The sequence below is a fragment of the Pleurodeles waltl genome, chromosome 5 (genome assembly GCF_031143425.1).
Source record: "Pleurodeles waltl isolate 20211129_DDA chromosome 5, aPleWal1.hap1.20221129, whole genome shotgun sequence".
NCBI classification, from domain to species: domain Eukaryota; kingdom Metazoa; phylum Chordata; class Amphibia; order Caudata; family Salamandridae; genus Pleurodeles; species Pleurodeles waltl.
In genome coordinates, this window is record NC_090444.1 from 350,377,850 (window position 1) to 350,396,605 (window position 18,756).

The 18,756-nt window shown below is 42.0% G+C and overlaps 1 protein-coding gene across 2 annotated transcripts in view; it reads left to right on the plus strand.

The window, feature by feature from the left end:
* The window catches only part of KIF16B (kinesin family member 16B), a 1,953,564-nt gene that overhangs the window by 435,691 nt on the left and 1,499,117 nt on the right, over positions 1 to 18,756 (plus strand). For both annotated transcript variants that reach the window (XM_069234094.1, XM_069234093.1), the window contains exon 11: positions 12,179 to 12,244. In XM_069234094.1, the coding sequence (XP_069090195.1) occupies positions 12,179 to 12,244 (66 nt within the window). The remainder of the gene's footprint in view (positions 1 to 12,178; positions 12,245 to 18,756) is intronic.

Genomic DNA, 18,756 nt, shown 5'->3' on the forward strand with positions numbered 1-18,756 from the left:
CACAATTCTACTCGTGCAGTAGGTTTCAAAAGGCACCTTTTAGAAAAATGTATAATCACCTGTGTATCCCTGGGGCCGTATATGGTGCTGAGATCTAGGGCTTCCCAAACCCAGCAGCTCTAGAGATAGAAGATAACTGTATCTCTAGGTGATTCCTTAACCCTCCGCCCTCGAGTTTGTTTGATCTTACACTTCAATTTGAATTTGCCGTATATTTCTGACATGGTCAGATTGGCCCCACTGCTCTTTTGGGTTAGCATATGGACTAACACCAAGGCCAGTTTTAACAGGGAAGTATTATTAGATTCCCTTCGACTTGACAGATGCTTTTCTATCACCTGGCTGAATTACGTAGGCAGTTTTTTTTTATGATCTAAGTTTACGTAGCCTTTTCTACGCACCGCTCACTTCAACCAAATCAGAAAAATTGCTAGTGAAGAATAGCTTCATCCTAAATCAACGAACGTCTGGACCTTGAGTGTACTAAAATGTTTGTGAAGAACTATTTTATTACTTTGGCATCTCCAGACCCAGTATTTTACCTCACATTGGAGCTGACAAAATGTGAAAATAGCCCATTTCTCGAGATGGTATAGTGTGGAAATTCATGTTTTATGGAGATGCTCATCACTGGAAATCCAGTTTGCTTGTCTGCCCTTGTGATGTCTTTGCAGCATTCCCTGTTTTTCTGTAAATAGTCTAAAACATTTTTTTAATCCAATTTCGTAAACCATTTTTGAAGGACTCATACTTCATAAAAATGCAGAGAAACTTTACTTATAGTTACAGCTTTTAGGGCGTCAAAAAGGGTTGAGCATTTGGAGGGGAAAGGCCTGTTCAATGTAGTGGTGTGTTGTGCGCTTAACCTTTGGGTAGGAAGTTTTGGTTTCTTTTAGAGAGATTGCACTTTTGTAGATGATGCATCACATGGCAAGAATTGGATGTTAACTATTTATTGTCTTATAACTTGGTATGAATTTTTATGTCTCTTGTAAACTGATTAAAGCCTTTTTTGACTAACAAGTGTATACTTTTACTTTGCTCCCATTTGCACATCGTAAATGATGGAGACGCAGTTTTGATTTTTATAAGCAGCTGGGACTGTAGGATAATTTTGATATGCGCATAACGCAGTTTAAGTGTATTCAAGTGGCTGAAGAACCCAATTAAAAAAAATATGTATTTACTGATTTTCAGTGTGCAAAGACAAACAATGCTGCACAGATCATAAAAGTACATCCTCGCTCACAGCACATTTGGTAAACACATATTATTTAACATGCAGCAGTAGTGATGTTGTGCAATTGGGAGGCTAATAAGGGAGATTCATTGGGGTAGAGGACTAAGGCCCTCATTAAAACCCTGGTGGTCAAAGACCGCCAGGGTTGTGTTTGGCGATTGTACCACCAACAGGCTGGCGGTACAAATCGCCATATTTTGACAGCGGCGGTAGCACCACGGACAAACCGCTGGGGATGGCGGTTTTCCGCCTTCATTGTCAAGGGGATTATGACTCCCCTTCCTGCCAGCCTGTCCATGGCTGTAGAGACTGCCATGGAAAGGCTGGTGGGAAGGGGAGTCGTGGGGCCCCTGGGGCCCCCAGGCACAGCCCCACCCTGCTTTTCACTATTTGCACAGCAGACAGTGAAAAGCACGACGAGTGCAGCTGCACCCGTCGCACGGCCGCAACACCGCAGGCTCCATTAGGAGCCGGCTGCAATGTTACGGGCAACATCCCCGCTGGGCCGGCGGGCGCAAACTCTGTTTCCGCCCGCCGGCCCAGCGGGGATGTTGTAATGCGGTGGGGAGGTTGGCGGCTGCATAGGCCGACCGCTTGGCGGTTCAACCTTCCGCCCGCCAAGGTTGTAATGAGGGCCAAGGTGTAGTCATGATGAAAGGGATAACATACAAACATCAGTGGTATCATAAGTGGTGTAGGAGGTTGGCCCAGTTTATGGAGTACACCTATGGCGTGGCACCCTATTCCCGGTCCGGGCAACCCTTTTTGATAGTGAATAGGTGTCCAAATAGCAAAAGCTCTCTAGGGGTAGCTGAGGTGAGCAGCTAAAGCTTATCCAGGAGGAATGTAAAGCTCTTGCAATACCACAGTAGTCAGACAGTAACTTACAAGAAAGAACCACAAAAGTGTTGCAAAAATAAAGGATACTTTATTACAGCACTATTACTAAACTAGCATTGGTATATCTCCCTTTGGAGATATATACACACAATATATAAACACAAAATAATAAGTAGAAATAGCATAAAATACACAGGGCCCTATGGGGGAAGGGGAACCATATACTAAAAAAGTGGAATGTGAAACAGTGACCCTAACCAAGGTAAGAGTGGTAGTTAGCTAACGACTGGGGGCAGTTAGGAACACAAAAGATAAGTACAGTAACTGACCAAGAGTAAGGTAGTTACCCACCCAGTTGTGCCATAGACTAACACAGAGAGTAGCGTTTGGAGTTAGTGGAATTCAGGACCTTTCCCAGTGGACCCTGAGGAAACCAGCTGACAAGAAGATGGATGGAGAGTTCCCCTACCCCAGGATACCCACGACACAGGAGTACCTACACCAGGGACCCGGATTCAGAGGGGAGAAGAGACTCTCTCTGAAGTCAGTGGATGCCTTGGATTATCCAGTTGCTGTCACGACCCGTAGACCAGGCCGGTGGAACCCAAGGACGGATTCCAGGTGTTGAGTACCTGCAAAGTAAGGGAACAGAGTCCAGCACCCTTGGAGGTGCCCAGGAGATGCAGGTGGCAATACCCACCCTCCTGAAGGTGAATTTTCTGCACGTTGGTGGAGGAAGAAGTCCAGCTGCAGGGTCCAGGGGCTGAAGAAGATGCCCGGAGTCACCTACGACCTGTCCCTCGACAGGTGAAAGGGTGCATGCACCATTTTATGCTGGCTGCAATGGCAGGACTGCAGTCACACTTTGCCTGGGCTCCCATGGGTGACATAATACATGTGACAGCCCAGGGGGGAACCCCTGGTGTTCAAGTGCCCTGGGTATCTATTTGCCATATACTGGGGACTTAAATAGGTGCACCAGTATGCCAATTGTGGGTGTAAGAAGTTACCTGCAACTAAATTAGGGGAGAGAGCCCTGTCAATGGGGTCCTTCTTAGCAGGACCCAGTGAACTACAGTCTAAACACACTGACATCAGGCACAAAGTGGGTGTAACCATGCTAAAAAGATGGCAATTTATTACAAGTGGCATCAGCGTCTAAAGTTAAGTGGTAGGTTCGGAGGGGCTGCCAGATGTCTTTAGGTCTGGAGTATAGTGGTTTGGAGGAATCATAGATTTCACTGGTAGTATCTCTGTGTGTCATATTTTTAAGCGAACTGTCCATGGTGGGTCCCTGCTGCTGTCCCAGTGAAGGGCTATTGAAGATCCCTGTTATTAACCTTTCATTCATATGCACCCCCATGGGTCTGTAAATAGTATTCTGAGAACCCTTTCAAGGTCAGTGCTTTACATTACTGGCATGTTCCAAAGTATTTCATACTTTTTTTAGACACACGTTTTGAAGACACAGCACAAATGCCATATGTATGTGTATATACACGTGCACAATCATCCTATCATCTGAAGTAAATAAAATTGTAAACCATGACTTGCGTGACTACCTCCAATTCAAAGCTAATATTTTATCACTTTTAATCCAGGTTGATGAATCTTAACTTGGGTCGCCTTGCTTTAAAAAAAAAAAAAACTTTTTGCTGTACAAAGATTGATAAAAGAACAAATCATCTGTTTTTGTCATCTGAAGCCTAATAACATTAGGACCTCTTGCAAAGACCTTTGAAAGCTGGGAAACAGACCTAAATCTAAATATTGAGACCTTCAAACTTCTCTAACTACGTTGAAGTCATACAAAAATCTTAGCCAGAACTGCAGCTCCTTGTAATACAGCAAAAAATACTCTATGTCCAACTTCACAGAATCTCTATGAACTACATAAAAAAATAACCACGAATTGTGTGTGCTAGATGAGTGCATTCATTTATCGAATGTCAATTTGCTCTACCTTGGTGGAGAGGGGGACTTGCCAAAATGGAGACTTTTACAAATGTAGATCTTCAGGTGACTCCACCTATTCTGCTTCTGAAGAATTTTGGGTGTAACCGACTGAATCACTGACCTACCAAAGCAGGTGCGCCTAGAAACAGTAACAGCCAGCCTACGGGTTGGCGATCATTTCTGTAACTCTATCTGGCCTGGCTACTTGGATAACCTACATTAACGTCAACATAGTATTTGTTCTGTAGAAATTAATTGACCATTTCTGTACATGGTTTTTTTTGTACAGTGATTTCAACGTTCGTGAACTAGTCTATTACTGACTTAGTATAATTTAGACTGTTGATAATCAGTCTTTTACATTCTTAACTTGCTTGGGGATTTCCAGTTTTGACTTCAGTTGTATTCTATAATGCTTCTCTTCTCCAAATGAATTGTAATGTTGCTTAATCTAATAAAGATTTGAATTCTCAGGAAACCTAACAAAACAATTGTGTGATTAATAAATGTGTGGATAAACTGGATATTGTATTAGTTTAATGCACACTGAATGTTGGTTGCCACATCTTATTTTAAATTTCCCAAACAGCGTTTGATAATTGAGGACAGTGATTTTTCTTCATGTGTAATTCAGTCCACCTACCATAGGTCTTCTGTTACAGTGTACAATAGAGTATTTTCCTAGGTATTTTGACCTTTATTTGCTTCTACTGAAGCTGCAGCTGCTCTGTGGCATAAATATACAGCTTAGGCAGTAAGAAATAATTACATATCTCCATCCCCATTATATGTCTATCCTTTATTTACCACCATTAAAATGATTGCCTTCGGAGTCTTACATCACCAACCCAAAAACACAAAGTCTTACTCATCGTAACATTCTACACGTCATATTCTGTGGTCTGTGAATTTCTCCTCTGGTAAGTCTATCATTCTATGAATGTGACTGCAACAACTATAGGACGAATGTATGTGGAGATGCTACACACTTTTGACAGAAGGCAGTTGCTCTGAAGCATTAAGCAATGATAAGATTCCATGAAGATAATGAGCCTTTAAATACAAAGATGTCTTAAATGGGCATTCAGTGTACATATGATGCAAAGAATTCCCTGTTCGTGAATCCAGAAACCAATGTCTTTAAGCCTTGCCAGTGATGCACAGCACAAACATTTAAGTGAAGGTTAAGAATTGTTTTTGGGGGGGATCATTAGAAAAGAAGCAAAATGCATTTAGGTAAGGTTAAATATTTTTTGCATTTGAGGTTGTGTCATGGCTAGTATGGTGGTAATGAATGAATGCATCTCACTGTTAACTCTCATTCGGTCGAGCTTCAGAATCATGAAACCTCAAGTGAGTAGGATATAGTCACGGTCGAAACACAAAATTATTGTGTTTCAGTACAGTTTTGTATATACATAGTGTATGAGCCAACCTCACAAACTATTGTAAAGTTAATGTTAAAGAATTCTAGACATTTGTAGCACTTGGTACGCTGATAAGAGGTCCTTAAGATATTGGTGAAACAGTACTCACCTAGTAAGGAAGGGGTTGGACCTAGAACAGGAATCTCCCAAAAGAAAAAGGCTGTTCTTACTGGAATGGTGTTCATATTAGGTGATCGTCCTATAATGGACTTTCTGTGACGTGAGATTGGAATCAAGCTTTCAGCTGACCACAAGACCCCCTATTTGGCCAAGATCATAACAGAGTGGGCTAGTTACGATTCCTGTCTGAGGCAGTGTCACAGGAACGAGTGATAGTTGAGGAAGACAAAGGTGTGATTAGTCATTTAAACTGACCATTGTATGGTATTTTAGTTGCTGGGATCTGTGGCATGAGCATGGTCAGCAGATGGTAAAAGCGAAAAGATCTTTCATTGCTAGATTGCATGAATCTGGCAAGGTTTTGTAGATGACTAAGTACTGTATACCAGCATACTGCAAACCCCTACTGTGCTGTTTAGAAAGCAAAAACAATCACTTATTAGGGCTTTCATAAAAAGGAAAGATCTCTTGGGTTAGCCTACAGTAGTACCACTACTATGAGAGTACAAAGAACCAGACTAAATGATTTGTAAAGTGGGTAAATATGTGCTTGTGTGCTTACCTTTCACTTCAAGTGTCCATAATATGTCGCAGAGTTAGATTGCTCACTACAATTCAGTCAGTCGTCACAGCTTAGTGCTGGCGTTATCCCCAGGCTAGGCTATTTTATAGACTCCTGCCTATCAATCAGGGCACATATAGTCTCACAAAAGGTCTGGCAATATGATGCTAACTAGGCGTGCACTGTGCAAGCAAATCCTTACACAAATATCAGATTTCATGCTACAGCATAGGCACATGTTTTCTTGCATCTGATGAGGGAGTCACTCTTCTCAGTGGCCTGCTAGAGTGTCTACCATGTCTTGAAAATCCTTCATCAGTGCTGCAGAATACTTGTTAAAACACAACACCATGTTCAATCATATCTCCACACTAGTTTTCCTTCACCAACTCGTGCTTTAAGACATAATTTCTTTGAAGCCCTCTGTTGTCTTGCCATTTCAAGTTCCCAGCTGTTTGGACTTGCTTGAACCTCCTAACAGAATAGGTAGATGCTACTCTAAAAAAGTTTTCACTTTAAGAGGTTTGGCGCTCTTTATGAGCAAGCATTCTTGAGGACGTCTAGGGTACATCTCCTCTGTGCTACACAAACTACCACACCCAGCTTCTTCTGTTTATACCTGTGCAATGCTGTCTGTGTTTAACCACCAGCTCCTTATTGACTACTGACTCCATTTTGTGCTTAGCTTAGCTTTAAACAACGTCACATTGGTGGCGCAGGTATTTATCCGTGCACACCTTGATAACCAGTTTTCGCTCTTCTCACCAGGGAAAGGAACAAAAACATGGGGGAGTGCTGAAGATAAGCAGGTACCAGGCTGAGAATTTTATGATGGAGCAGGGTACACCTCGGTCTTGGAAAAACACAGTGAGATTTGGGCAGTCTGATGAGTGTTTTCTCAACACTGACCTTACATCCAGCACATGAATTTCACAACTTACTCAAAGGGAGAGGGGTTTCTAGAACTTTCCTCTTAAGTTTGCTTAAAGTATATAAAGTGGGCAGCATGACAACTGGGAAGAAGGAACTCACCTGAGAAGGGATGCCTTGCTCAGAAAATAATCTAATTGCGGGTAGTCTCATTTGTTTCGGTTGTTCAGGGTTCAATGACCTGAAGTTGGCAGACAAAAGGGATGAAGTTGGTGTCAAGCCCCATGGTGATGCATTTTATTTATTTTTTTGTAGCTTTTTTAATTCTTATTTTTAGCTTTGCCTTGCACACGCATAAATAAGTAGCGTGTGTATGTATATGTGTGTGTGTGTGTGTATATATATATATATATATAAACACAACTGAGAACTCTGGGTAATTCCCAAATTTAGGTGGAGAGCAGCTCCAATAAGGAGCACTGTACAACACCAGCAACACTCTAGATTTGCTGATGTTTGAGTCTTAGTACAATTAAGCCAGTTTGTAGGCAAGCACAATTCCCTAATATAGACATCCCTCCACCCGGATCCCCAACCATAACTAGAACCCTTGATGTGTCACCTAGGGTAACCGCTCGTCGTCAGAAGGGGATTGAAAAATGCACATGTAATGGAAAAATGCATGTGTAATGTAATCTAGTAATGGATTTAGTTGCCACTGTGGCTATAGGGCCTCTGTATGACTTGCATCTTGCAGTACAGGACTAGTGTTGGGCCAGAATAGATCAGAAAGGAGCGCCCCTCTGTGAATTAGAGATGTCTTATGGGTTGGGGTTTTGTGCCTTAAAGAAAACTAATAGAACATCCTATTCTATGGAGATGAGAGACTTACGGAGCCCTCTATAGTCCTCCTGCTGAAGGGCCTAACTTTCTGCAAGTGCCCAGCATTGGACCTCCTCCCGCCAGTCTTCAAGTTTCGGGGCCATTGCTGATTTCCATTGTCTAGTGAGGAGGCGCTTTGCCAAGAGTACTGCCAAGTTTGTGGATCTCATCCCATTTAAGACCCCCTAGGTCACATAGGCAGCCGTAAGGTACAGTGTTCCATATTACTTAAGTGAGTCTGTCCCACAGTAGGGTATTATCGGTTTGGCAAGGCGTTAGGTATGCCCGGTGTAAATTGACACATTGAATGAATTAAAATCTTGAATTGCGGGACACTTTGTTGTGGCATTCTAAAATGCTCACCCATTCCTTCCCGGAAAGTGCCCTGTAGATATTTTTGCCATTTTTCTCGTAAGGATGTAAATGGGATCATAAGGTGAACCTGGAGGCCCCTACATAGCACGAGGTGCTTGCCGTGTCCCATTGTGTGTAGCGCCTGTAGGAGTTCATGAACCGGTGGCACCTGACGTGCGCTGCCCAGTACCTAGGTACATCTCTAAGAATACTGGCATGTGTGAGGAATAGGGAGTCTGGGAGTTTATGTATGGTAATGAATCCCTTGAGTGTCATGAGCAAGCCCCCTAAAGTGGTAATCCCGTCCTGTTTCCAGGGTTCAAGTCTAGGGTGACTGAGGGAGTAGGAATCCCTTGCAAGGGGATATTGGGTCCTTAAAGAGCCTAGACCATTGTGTATTTCGTCTTGCTTCCAATATATGTGCGCGGTGTGTAGCAGCAACCACCAGGGTACAGCAGACGGTGCAGCTGGGAATGTTCTATTTGGGCAGTAGTGCAGTCTGTTTCAGACCGATTATGACCAGCAGTCCAGCAAGACAACCACTGTAGTTGCCCTGCTATGCAGTAGGCCTTAAATCATATCCCTCATGCCTCCTTGGTCTGTTGGGAGTTGCAGTTTCACCAGGCAGACTCTGCGACACCCTGCCCCCACACCAGTTCGATCCATATAGAGTTCAGGTGTCGAAAGATCCCTGCTGGTATGACGATTGGAAAATTCACGAAGTGCTATAAAATGTGTGGTAGCATTTTTGGCAAGGGCTATCCACCCAGCCATGGATAAAGGCAATATGACCCAGACGGCAATCTGTGATATAGGCATCATAATCATGAATGAAAGGTTGCCCTCCAGTAAGTCAGAGCCTGTTCGATATAGTTGAATCCCAAGGTATTGAAAGGTGTGAGGGGCCACTGGTGTCCTGTGGTCCCCGAAGGGTCATGTAGGAGCTGGGTACATGCCGGCAAAGGAGTATCCCCAAGAATTATCTGCATTACTATGGAGGCCTGAAATTCTCCCGAAGGTGGAAAATAATTGGGACAGTTGTGTTGTGACCTTCGGAGATCCTTTAATTACAAGATAATGTCATCCGCATAGAGTGATATAGTATGGATAGCATTATTCACTGGGATCCCCTTATGACCTGCCTATTCTTTGGGCTATGGATACGACCGCTAGGGTAAAGAGAAGCAGAAAGAGGTATCAACCTTGCCGCGTACCTCGCCACACCAGGTAGGATTGGAATATATGAGGAGCTGTTTGTGCCCAAGCTGTGGGGTTGGTATACAGTAGTTTGACCCATTGAATGTAGGCCTGAGGTATCCCAAAGCTATGTTGGGCTGCTAACATGAAGTCCCAGCACAATGAATTGAAAGCTTGCTGGATGTCCAGGCAGAGTCAACTGGCATGAGGGTGAAGGTTCCCACTGGTGTCCATTATTTTGAATAGGCGACTAATGTTCAAAGAAGTATTGCGACGGGGCACAAAGCCACACTGGTCTATGTGCATTAGTTGTGCAATGATAGCAGTCTGCGGGCCAAAATCTTGCTAAGGATTTTATATTCAGTGTTTATTATTGATAAGGGTAAATAGGAGGACAGCTCCTGCAAGGACTTCCCGGGTTTTAGTAGAGATGTTACCAGTGCTTCCCTGGTGGAAGGGGGGAGTAGACCTGTGTTGATCGATGTGTTAAATAATTTTTCTAACTGTGGGATCAATTGAGTGGAATATGTGGAATAAAAGTATTTTTTCTTATAGGTGGTTAGTTAAATGAACGCCCACACATTATGTTTACCGGCTCTCTAGTATGATGATGTAATTGAAAGTCTTTTGGCCTAATTCCCGCAGGGGTATCTCATCACGAACTATAATGTATTATGCATTGTTTGCCAGTGTGATTTTTCTATAATGGTATAAGCTTGTTAAAGAAAAGCATAATTCTGTGATTGCACTTAAATAGTCTTAGGGGGTTATTCTAACTTTGGAGGAGGTGTTAATCCGTCCCAAAAGTGACGGAAAAGTGACGGATTTACCACCAGCCGTATTACGAGTCCATTATATCCTATGGAACTCGTAATACGGCTGGTGGTATATCCGTCACTTTACTGTCACTTTTGGGACGGATTAACACTCCTCCAAAGTTAGAATAACCCCCTTAGTGTTATTCTCTTACTTAATGAGGACCACTTATTTAACTTTGTAGACATTCATGTGAGCATGTGAACAAGATACCATTCATACTTCACAGTTCATATATTTGTAAACGTTGTCATGGATGATGAATACTTTTAAAATAGTTTCTTCTTATTGTCAGTAAATGAAGAAGGAAAGAGCATTACATAGATTATAAAAGGCCAAATGAGTGAGAGGGGATTCATTTTGATTGTTAGTGTAAATTGTTTTCGTAGCTTGTTCAGTCTTTGCGTTGTGTAGTTCTGTAAATTTAAGGGATTATTAATACCCAACATAATCATACTCAAGAAGGGCAGAACTAGTGAGCTTACTCCATAAGAACACCGGAGGATTTACGAGCCTTACCAATTCACGGTGCACAAAAACAACCCAGTGTGTTTCAGCATCTTCCATGCCTTGGTCACGCCGAAACTCGATAGGTTGTTTTTGTGCACTGTGGATTGGCAATGTAAAATCAAACCTTTTGCGTTCAGACTGTGGATTCTTGTGTATACCCGAGTGCGTGCCTCGCATTGCTTCGGAGAGTGTGGAGTACAAACTGGATGTGTTCCTCACCTGTATCGCGCACCATTTCCGCGACAGCTTCCAGACTCCATGGAATGGGTGAACAGGATAGATAGATATATATTACAAGCCAGTAGGTATTTATAGTTGAGATCCATTTTGTTTTTTTAATAGACTATGCTTTTTTGGTTTTGCCAATAACTTTGGCGCTGTGTGACAAATCTTCTTGAAATTATAAAATCTAATAGGACACTCACTTTAGCTGGAGTTTTGGGGTGATCCACCAATAGGGGCCGAGAAAAAAGAGAGGTCCCAAAACACTTTTTCCCCATTCTCTGTCTATGGGGATTTTGCATTCTTTAGACACGACTACAACCCTAACCGGTGAACAGAATTACACCAAATTTGGCAGGAAGCTAGATCTTGATCTGCAGATTCTACTTTTGTGATTTTGTGTAAAGTATATTCGGAGTTATTTAAGGTAACCTGACAAAAAAGTTGCTGCTGCTATTTTGTTTGTCTCATTGGCTGGGGATGGTGGGGTGGGAACTAGTGCAAAAACACAAAAGGGGTCCCTGTGTAAATGCGCAGTAGATCTGCAGATCCAGAGAAAAACTGAAAAAAAATAACTCCCACAGGATCCAGCCCCATGCTGCACATGGCTGAAGGGCGAGCATAGCTTGGGTTTGGGTGTATGTGGGAAGGTTGGCCACAGGCCGTGCCGGGTGCTGGATATAGTAACGCGCATGTTTAAAAAAAAAAAAAAAACATGGAAATTAATTGAAAAATACCAAAGGTTACAAGGACGTTATAGTTAAGTTGGCATTTCTTCAGATAAATATAACTATAACTGCTGAATTGCTGTGGGTTTTTACAGGTAAAACGTCAACTATAACGTCCCTGTAACCTTTGTTTTTTTCAGTGAATATTTATATATACATATATGCAATACCGCTACACTTGATTTATGGATAATTAGTCAGTGAACGATGTGGATGGGTTTGGTTCTTGCTGCTTCTTTCTTTCCATTTCTCATTTTTTGAATCTCGGAAGGCAAGACAGATATGTTACTAATAATGGAAGTAAAATGTTGTATACTTGTTTTGCCATTGGCAAGTTTTCCTGAAAATATCAGCACAAAATAAAAACTGTCTGATTAGTTTCTGTTTATGCTTATCTGTTCCTCCTAATGTGTGACTCAATCTAATGACCTTATTTTCTTGTTTTATATTTTAGATTGCCTTGTTAGATTCTCCTACAGCTTTAAGCATGGAAGAAAAACTACAGCAGAATGAAGCACGAGTAAGTAATGTTTCTAGTTACATACCACTAGATCTTGTCCCTTAATACCATGCTCATGAGATAAACGGTATCTGTGCCTGTTATGAGTGTTTGAAGATACTTGGGTGCTTTGAGTGCCTCAAGAAGGAATGCTCTTGTTGGTTGAATCCAGGATCAGCGAGCATTCAGCATTAAATGCATTTACTGGACGTAATCATATTGGCATTGCTGTGCTCTGTCCGGCCTTGTTAGAGTAAACGTGATGCGTCATTGTTGAGCCACGCAGAGCATAGTTGTCGGGCCATGCAGGCTCTGAATGCGTTAGCGTTGAATGAGCGATGCACCAAAATTTTACAAGCACTTCAGGCAATGCATCGGTTTGTGCTGGAATTGCCTGTAGAACCCACTTCTGAGGGCCAGGACTGGAGAGGGGCACCTCAGGCAACAGTAGGACTCACAGGTGGCAGAGGCCAGGAGCACCAGGAGAGTTGTAAGCAGTCTTTGCTGTCCCTGAGATTGCAGAAGAACAAGTCCTTGGAGATACTCCGGTCAGCAAGATGGGTCCAGCTCTTGTCCCCAGCAGAGCAGGGATCAGAAGGTAGCATTGCAGCTCAGCAATGCAGAGAAGCAGTCCCTTGGAACAGTCAGTTTAGGCAGAGTGGCAATCCTTACAGCACGACAGTCTTTACTCCAGCTGAGGTCTTCCCAAGTCCATTGGTGATCTGATTTCAGGGAGTCAGAGACCCAGTACTTATACCCAAAAGTGCCTTTAATGTGGGAGATGATGTCAAAGGATCTCTCTGAAGTGCACAGGTCCCCTTTTCATCTCAGCCCTGGCTCCAGACTATCAGTTGTTGGTAATTAGCACTTTGTGTGGGGCTCAGACCACTACCCTTTGAACTGTAAGTGTAAGCCCTTCCCATCCTCCCAACTCAGGAAGACCCATCAGTATGCAGATGCAGTTGACTGTTCTAATAGACTAGACGTTTATTGGAGACAGGCTTACAGAGCAGTAACAGAAGAGAAATGTTCACTTTCTAAAGGTTCATGCAACAAACAAGATTTTTTTAAGTAAAATAATTTTATATTGAAAATCACATGACTCAATCAGAGTGATCTACATCTGTTATGCAACATGCTTTGCAATATATTTGTATTCTACATTGTTATAAATGGAAAAATCCACAATCAACAACAAATTTGCATACATAAATATTGTCTGTCCACAAAACTTTAGACAAACATAAATACCTTAACTTTGAGCAAAACATCGAAGACATTACAACATTTTTGATGATCAAACAGATGTGCTGGGTTTCTGAAAATCAGTTCCTGAAAGGTGCTGTCAACTAATTCACTTCATGGCCCCTACCAATGGGAAAACACCAGAGGGAGCAACATAAAACAATCAAAATTAAGCAACCAACAGGAATACTCTGTTTTAGGGTTAAGTCCAATATTCCCTGTGTGCTTATTCAGTCTTTTAACAGCGCTCTCTGGTGTGTGCAGTCATCACGTTTCTAACCCTACAAAATTTCAAGGGTTCTCATTGGGACACAGAACTGGTAGACAATGTGAACAAAAGAAAATGCACAGAAATACAAGAAAACATTAACATTAGTGGGTGTCAAATTATATAATAATGTTTGGAAGGAACACACTTCACTTTGTGACTTACATTTTACTGAAAAAGCCCATTACTACATCTGTGCATGTGATCTGTAAAAACAGTAGCAACAGAACTAGAAAAAGGGGAAATGATTGAAAAAGTGGGTAGATACTCACATGGACGACGGCCAGCCAGCTGACTGTTCGAAACAAAGTTGAATTAGCTTGTTGTATAACAAAGCCAACGGCAATAGTGTAACCCTGAAAAGAAAGTGCCAACCAAAAACATACACTGAAGGGGAAGTAATATATTGTGGAAACTATGATCTGAAAAATGTGTGTCAAATACAACAGAGTCAGTATCTATGTGAACACTACAGCTTTCTGAAATCATGAATCATATAGTCAGGGGAGGCGAGCTGTGTTGAGGGGGCATGGGTGAGGTGGACAAATACTAAGAGAAGAAGCAGAATCAAAAAGCAAATGTTAAGTTTTAGTAAATTAAAGCGTCCACCACTAATGCAGAAAAAATGTGCCAAGGAAGGCAATGGTGGGAAGACTAATGAGGAAGAGACACACTTGTATTTTGAAGCTTGCACAGGGACTAAACACGGTAACAAAGTAAACTGTTGATGAAAGTGGGCCTAAAGTGGTGGGCGAAGCCGGCATCACATATGTGTAAGGAAAATGGCTTGTCGGTAAGGCAGTACATACATTGTATCACAGGCAGCCAAGGCATACCAGAAACAGTAATAGTGGGAGGTCACGCTGGGGGAAATCCGAAAGAACATTAAAACTGCAAGTGACTGGCACAATTGCAGGGAAAGCAATGACCGGAACACTGAGAAAAGGGCTCACTTTTAATATGGGGCTTGCACAGGGACTGAACTTCGTGGCAGAGGAAACTATTGGAGAAAGCAGGCCTCTAATGGTGTGCCAAACTAGCATTGCTCGAATGCAGGGAAAAAAGCTGTCTGGAGAAGGAATAGATACAATGTACCACAGGCGGCCGGTGCTTTCCAGAAGCAATATTACAGTGTTGTGGTAAATAACACCCCAGGAACTGGCGGAGTGAAAACATGATTGACTGTGTCACCAATCGTGCCATGGTCAAACTGTCAATGAAAAACATGCCATGAATTCCACAAGTCGTTTTGCTGAGGGACATAATGGAGTAATGGGTAGTGGGTAATTAATGGCTGTTGGGAGTCGGAAGTTATAGGTAAGGGCAACTCTGAAGTATTCTGAGAAATGTAGTTTGAGGCGGATGGGCGTGCACTACACAGTTGTGAAAAAGTTGTCCAAAGCCTCTCGAATTTACACTGGGATCTGGATACGCATATCAAAAAAGGTGCAAGTGTATTGAAGGTGAATATATCTGTATGAATGACTGAAAGCGCACAGCTTCTCCACTTAGAGAGTCCCGGCGCTGAGGTACTTATAGAAGTCGGCGCAAGGGCAGCCCGTCCTCACACAAACTTCTAAACAGGTAGGTTTTCAATTCTTTTTTTAATGAATCATTGGCCGAGATGGACCTTAAATGTGAAGGAGGGTGATTCCATAGTTTAGCAGCTACCACTGAAAAAGAAGAGCCTCCCTGGCGAAGCCTCCTAAACTGAGGAACCACCACAAACCTAGCATTACTAGTCCGGTGGGCACATCTGAGTATATTCCATCACCCTCTTATTAAGAAAGTTTGGCCCTTGTAAAAGGCTTGGTGAACCATTATTAAAGATTTACAAAGTATACAAAGTATACATTGCCTCACTGGCAGCCAGTGCAATTTTCACGGAATGAGGGCACCACAGCAGACTTAGGCAGTTTAAACAAAAGGCGGACAACCATATTTTGCACCACTTGTAATCGATTGGTTTGATAAGGTGGCACTCTCAAATAAAGGGCATTAGCATAGTCCATCCTCAAAATGATCAGTTACCTGACCACCTTCACCTGGGCAGAGTGTGGAAGAGTGTGGAAGGAACTGCAGGGATGTTTTCAGCATGCACAGGATCTAGTAGCAGATCTAACTACAGCTGATACCTGAGCCCTAGACGAGAGTTTAGTGTCAAATATCACCCCTAAGTTCCAGGCCTTCAACATAGGTGGAGGCGGAGGAGGGGCAGTCTTAGGCCATGCTCCCATCCATCCTGGCACAGGGTTGTGACCAAACAATAAGACCTCCGTCTTATCTGCATTGTAGTTTGTTGACCTTCAACCAGTCCAGAACTGCCTCCATACAGCTAGCAAAAGCCACTTTTGCCTCCGATGAATCGCCCTCATATTTGAGCAGGCGGTGAGTGTCATCCACGTATCAGATGACTCTGATGTTAAAGGATTCCACTAGGAAAGCTAACAGCACCATATAAATATTAAGTAGACAAGGACTAAGGGAGGAGCCTTGCAGCACGTCTCGCCGAGTGCAGGATATATTCCTGCCATATCAGTGGCAGGTATATATTAGTGGCAGTTAATAACTATCTATTGGTGGCCCCAACTTGGAAGAGGAATCGGGCCTGCAGGACCTGTAAGCAAAATAACATTACTGTTCAATCCTGTGATATGTAGGGGATTACAAAATATGTGTGGGGGGGGGAGCGTGGGTCATAATAGGGTTTGGCATAAATGTTGCAGGTTCTGCAGTTGATAAAATGGTTGACAAAGGGAGTGGTGATCACTTTGCGCATTATTCTGGAATTTTGCTGAAAAATCCTTTGGTGGATATTTTGATTAGTTTTTCCTATTTAAAGCTTCTCACACCGGCAAATGACACCATATACCACATTTCTAGTTTTGCAGTTCGAAAATGCATGGTGTTTCCAGTTCTTGTTCCTGTAAGAAAAATCTGTGACTTCAATTGTTATTGCAACAGGCACAAGTGCCACATTTATGATGTCCTGTAACTGGGGCAACTGCCAGATCTGGCGTAAATTGGATTTCAAAGTAGGTGGAGGTGTGTATGCACAGACAGTTTGGCTCCCTATGCTCTGATTCTGCTTTAAAGCGAACATAGGACATTGGAATGCAAGGTGCAGTCTAGAAATCAAATGCCAGTTCTGTATGATAATTCTTTCCACATGGTTCATTTGAGGGCAGAATGTGGTAACACATACTAACAGTTCAGAACATGTTTTCTCTCTTTTAAGCAAAAGGATTTCCCTTTTTGTAAACCATGCTCTCTTCAAAGATTTTTCCAACAATTTCTTTGGATAGCCACGTTGTGCCAGTTTTTTTTCCCCAAAATTCGAGCTTTGTGAAAAAAAACAAAATAAGAACAGTTATGCCTAATGTGAAGAAACTGCCCATAAGGCAAATTGTCTTGTATGCTGTATGGATGAACACTGAAATAATGGAGAGATTTGTTGCAATCAGTTGGTTTAATGAATAGTGTAGTTTGTAACTTGCCACTTTTGGCCACAACTTCAACGTCCAAAAATGTAATAATAGTGTTGCTACTGTTTAAACCGAACTGGATGTCCGCAGATCCATTATTGAGCCATTCATTAAACCTTTGTAAAAGATTATTCAGGTCCTGTACAAATACAGACAGTATTGTCTCATTCTTATGGATCTTGGGAAGTAAAGAACTGGTATTCTGGGGTTGTCTTTGTTCCAAAAACTCACATTTCTTAAGGCCAATAAATCCTTTGTCAAAAGCTTCTTTAATATCAGAAATTTCACTTTGGATTGCTTTGGTCTGATCGTTAGGAATCATACGGTAAAATTCAAGATTTTGATCCTGTCTTAAGCCTCCTTTTTTGTAATCATCAGCTGAACAACTGACTATTGCCCCACCTTTGTTTGCCTGTTTGATCACAATGGAGTTGTCATTTTGTAAATTATTGAGAGCAGTCCTCTGTGTTTTTATGGTATTATTCGTCACAAACTCCTTTTTTTCTTGAGGTCATTGATCGCAGAAAGTATTGTTTGCTCAAAAGTGAGGATCTCTTTTGAAATGGTATTTGGTGGTGGGTAGAAGCTGGACTGTTTTTTGTAAACCAGACACTTATTGACTCAACCGTGTATCATGTTCAAGACAGAAGGCTTTCAAACTTATTTTTTCTACAAAACTCCAACACCTCTGTTTTTAGCTGAACGAAGTTTGTGTGCCTTGCAGGAACAAAGGACAACCCTTTCTGGAGGATACTTTCCTCCACTTCTGAAAGAGGCCTCTGTGAAAAATTAAAAATGGGAGATTTCATTGACTTGTAACGCTGGTGATGGGTGGTCATTTCACATGCACAGATGTAGTAACGGGCTTTTGCAGTGAAATGACTGTAAGTCACCAAGTGAAATGTGTTCCTCCCAAACATGATTATATAATTTGACGCCCACTACTGTTAATGTGTTTTCTTGAATTTCTAAGCATTTTGTTGTTCACAGTTTCTACCGGTTCTGTGTCCTGACAAGAACCTTTGAACTTTTGTAGGGTTTGAAACACGTTGACTTCACACTCCAGAAAGCGCTGCTAAGACTGGATAAGCACACAGGGAATATTGGACTTAACCCTAAGACGGAGAGTATCACTGATGGTTGCTTAGTTTTTATTATTGTTTTGTGTTGTTCCTCTGGTGTTTTCCCATTGGAAGGGGCTGTGAAGTGAATTAGTTGACAGCCCCTTTCGAGAACTTAATTTCAGACCCCAACACATCTGTCTGATCGTCACAAATGTTGTAATGTCTTCAATGTTTTGCTTAAAGTTACTTTATTTTGTTTGTTTAACATTTTGTGGGCTGACAATATCTATGTATGCAAATTTATTGTTCAACTGTTGTAATGTCTTCGATATTTTGCACAAAGTTAAGTTATTTATGTGTGTTAAAAGTTCTGTGGGCTGACAATATTTTTGCATGCAAATTTGTTGTTGATTGTGTTTTTTTGTTGTTTATAACAATGTACTCTACAAACATATTGTGAAGTGTGTGGCA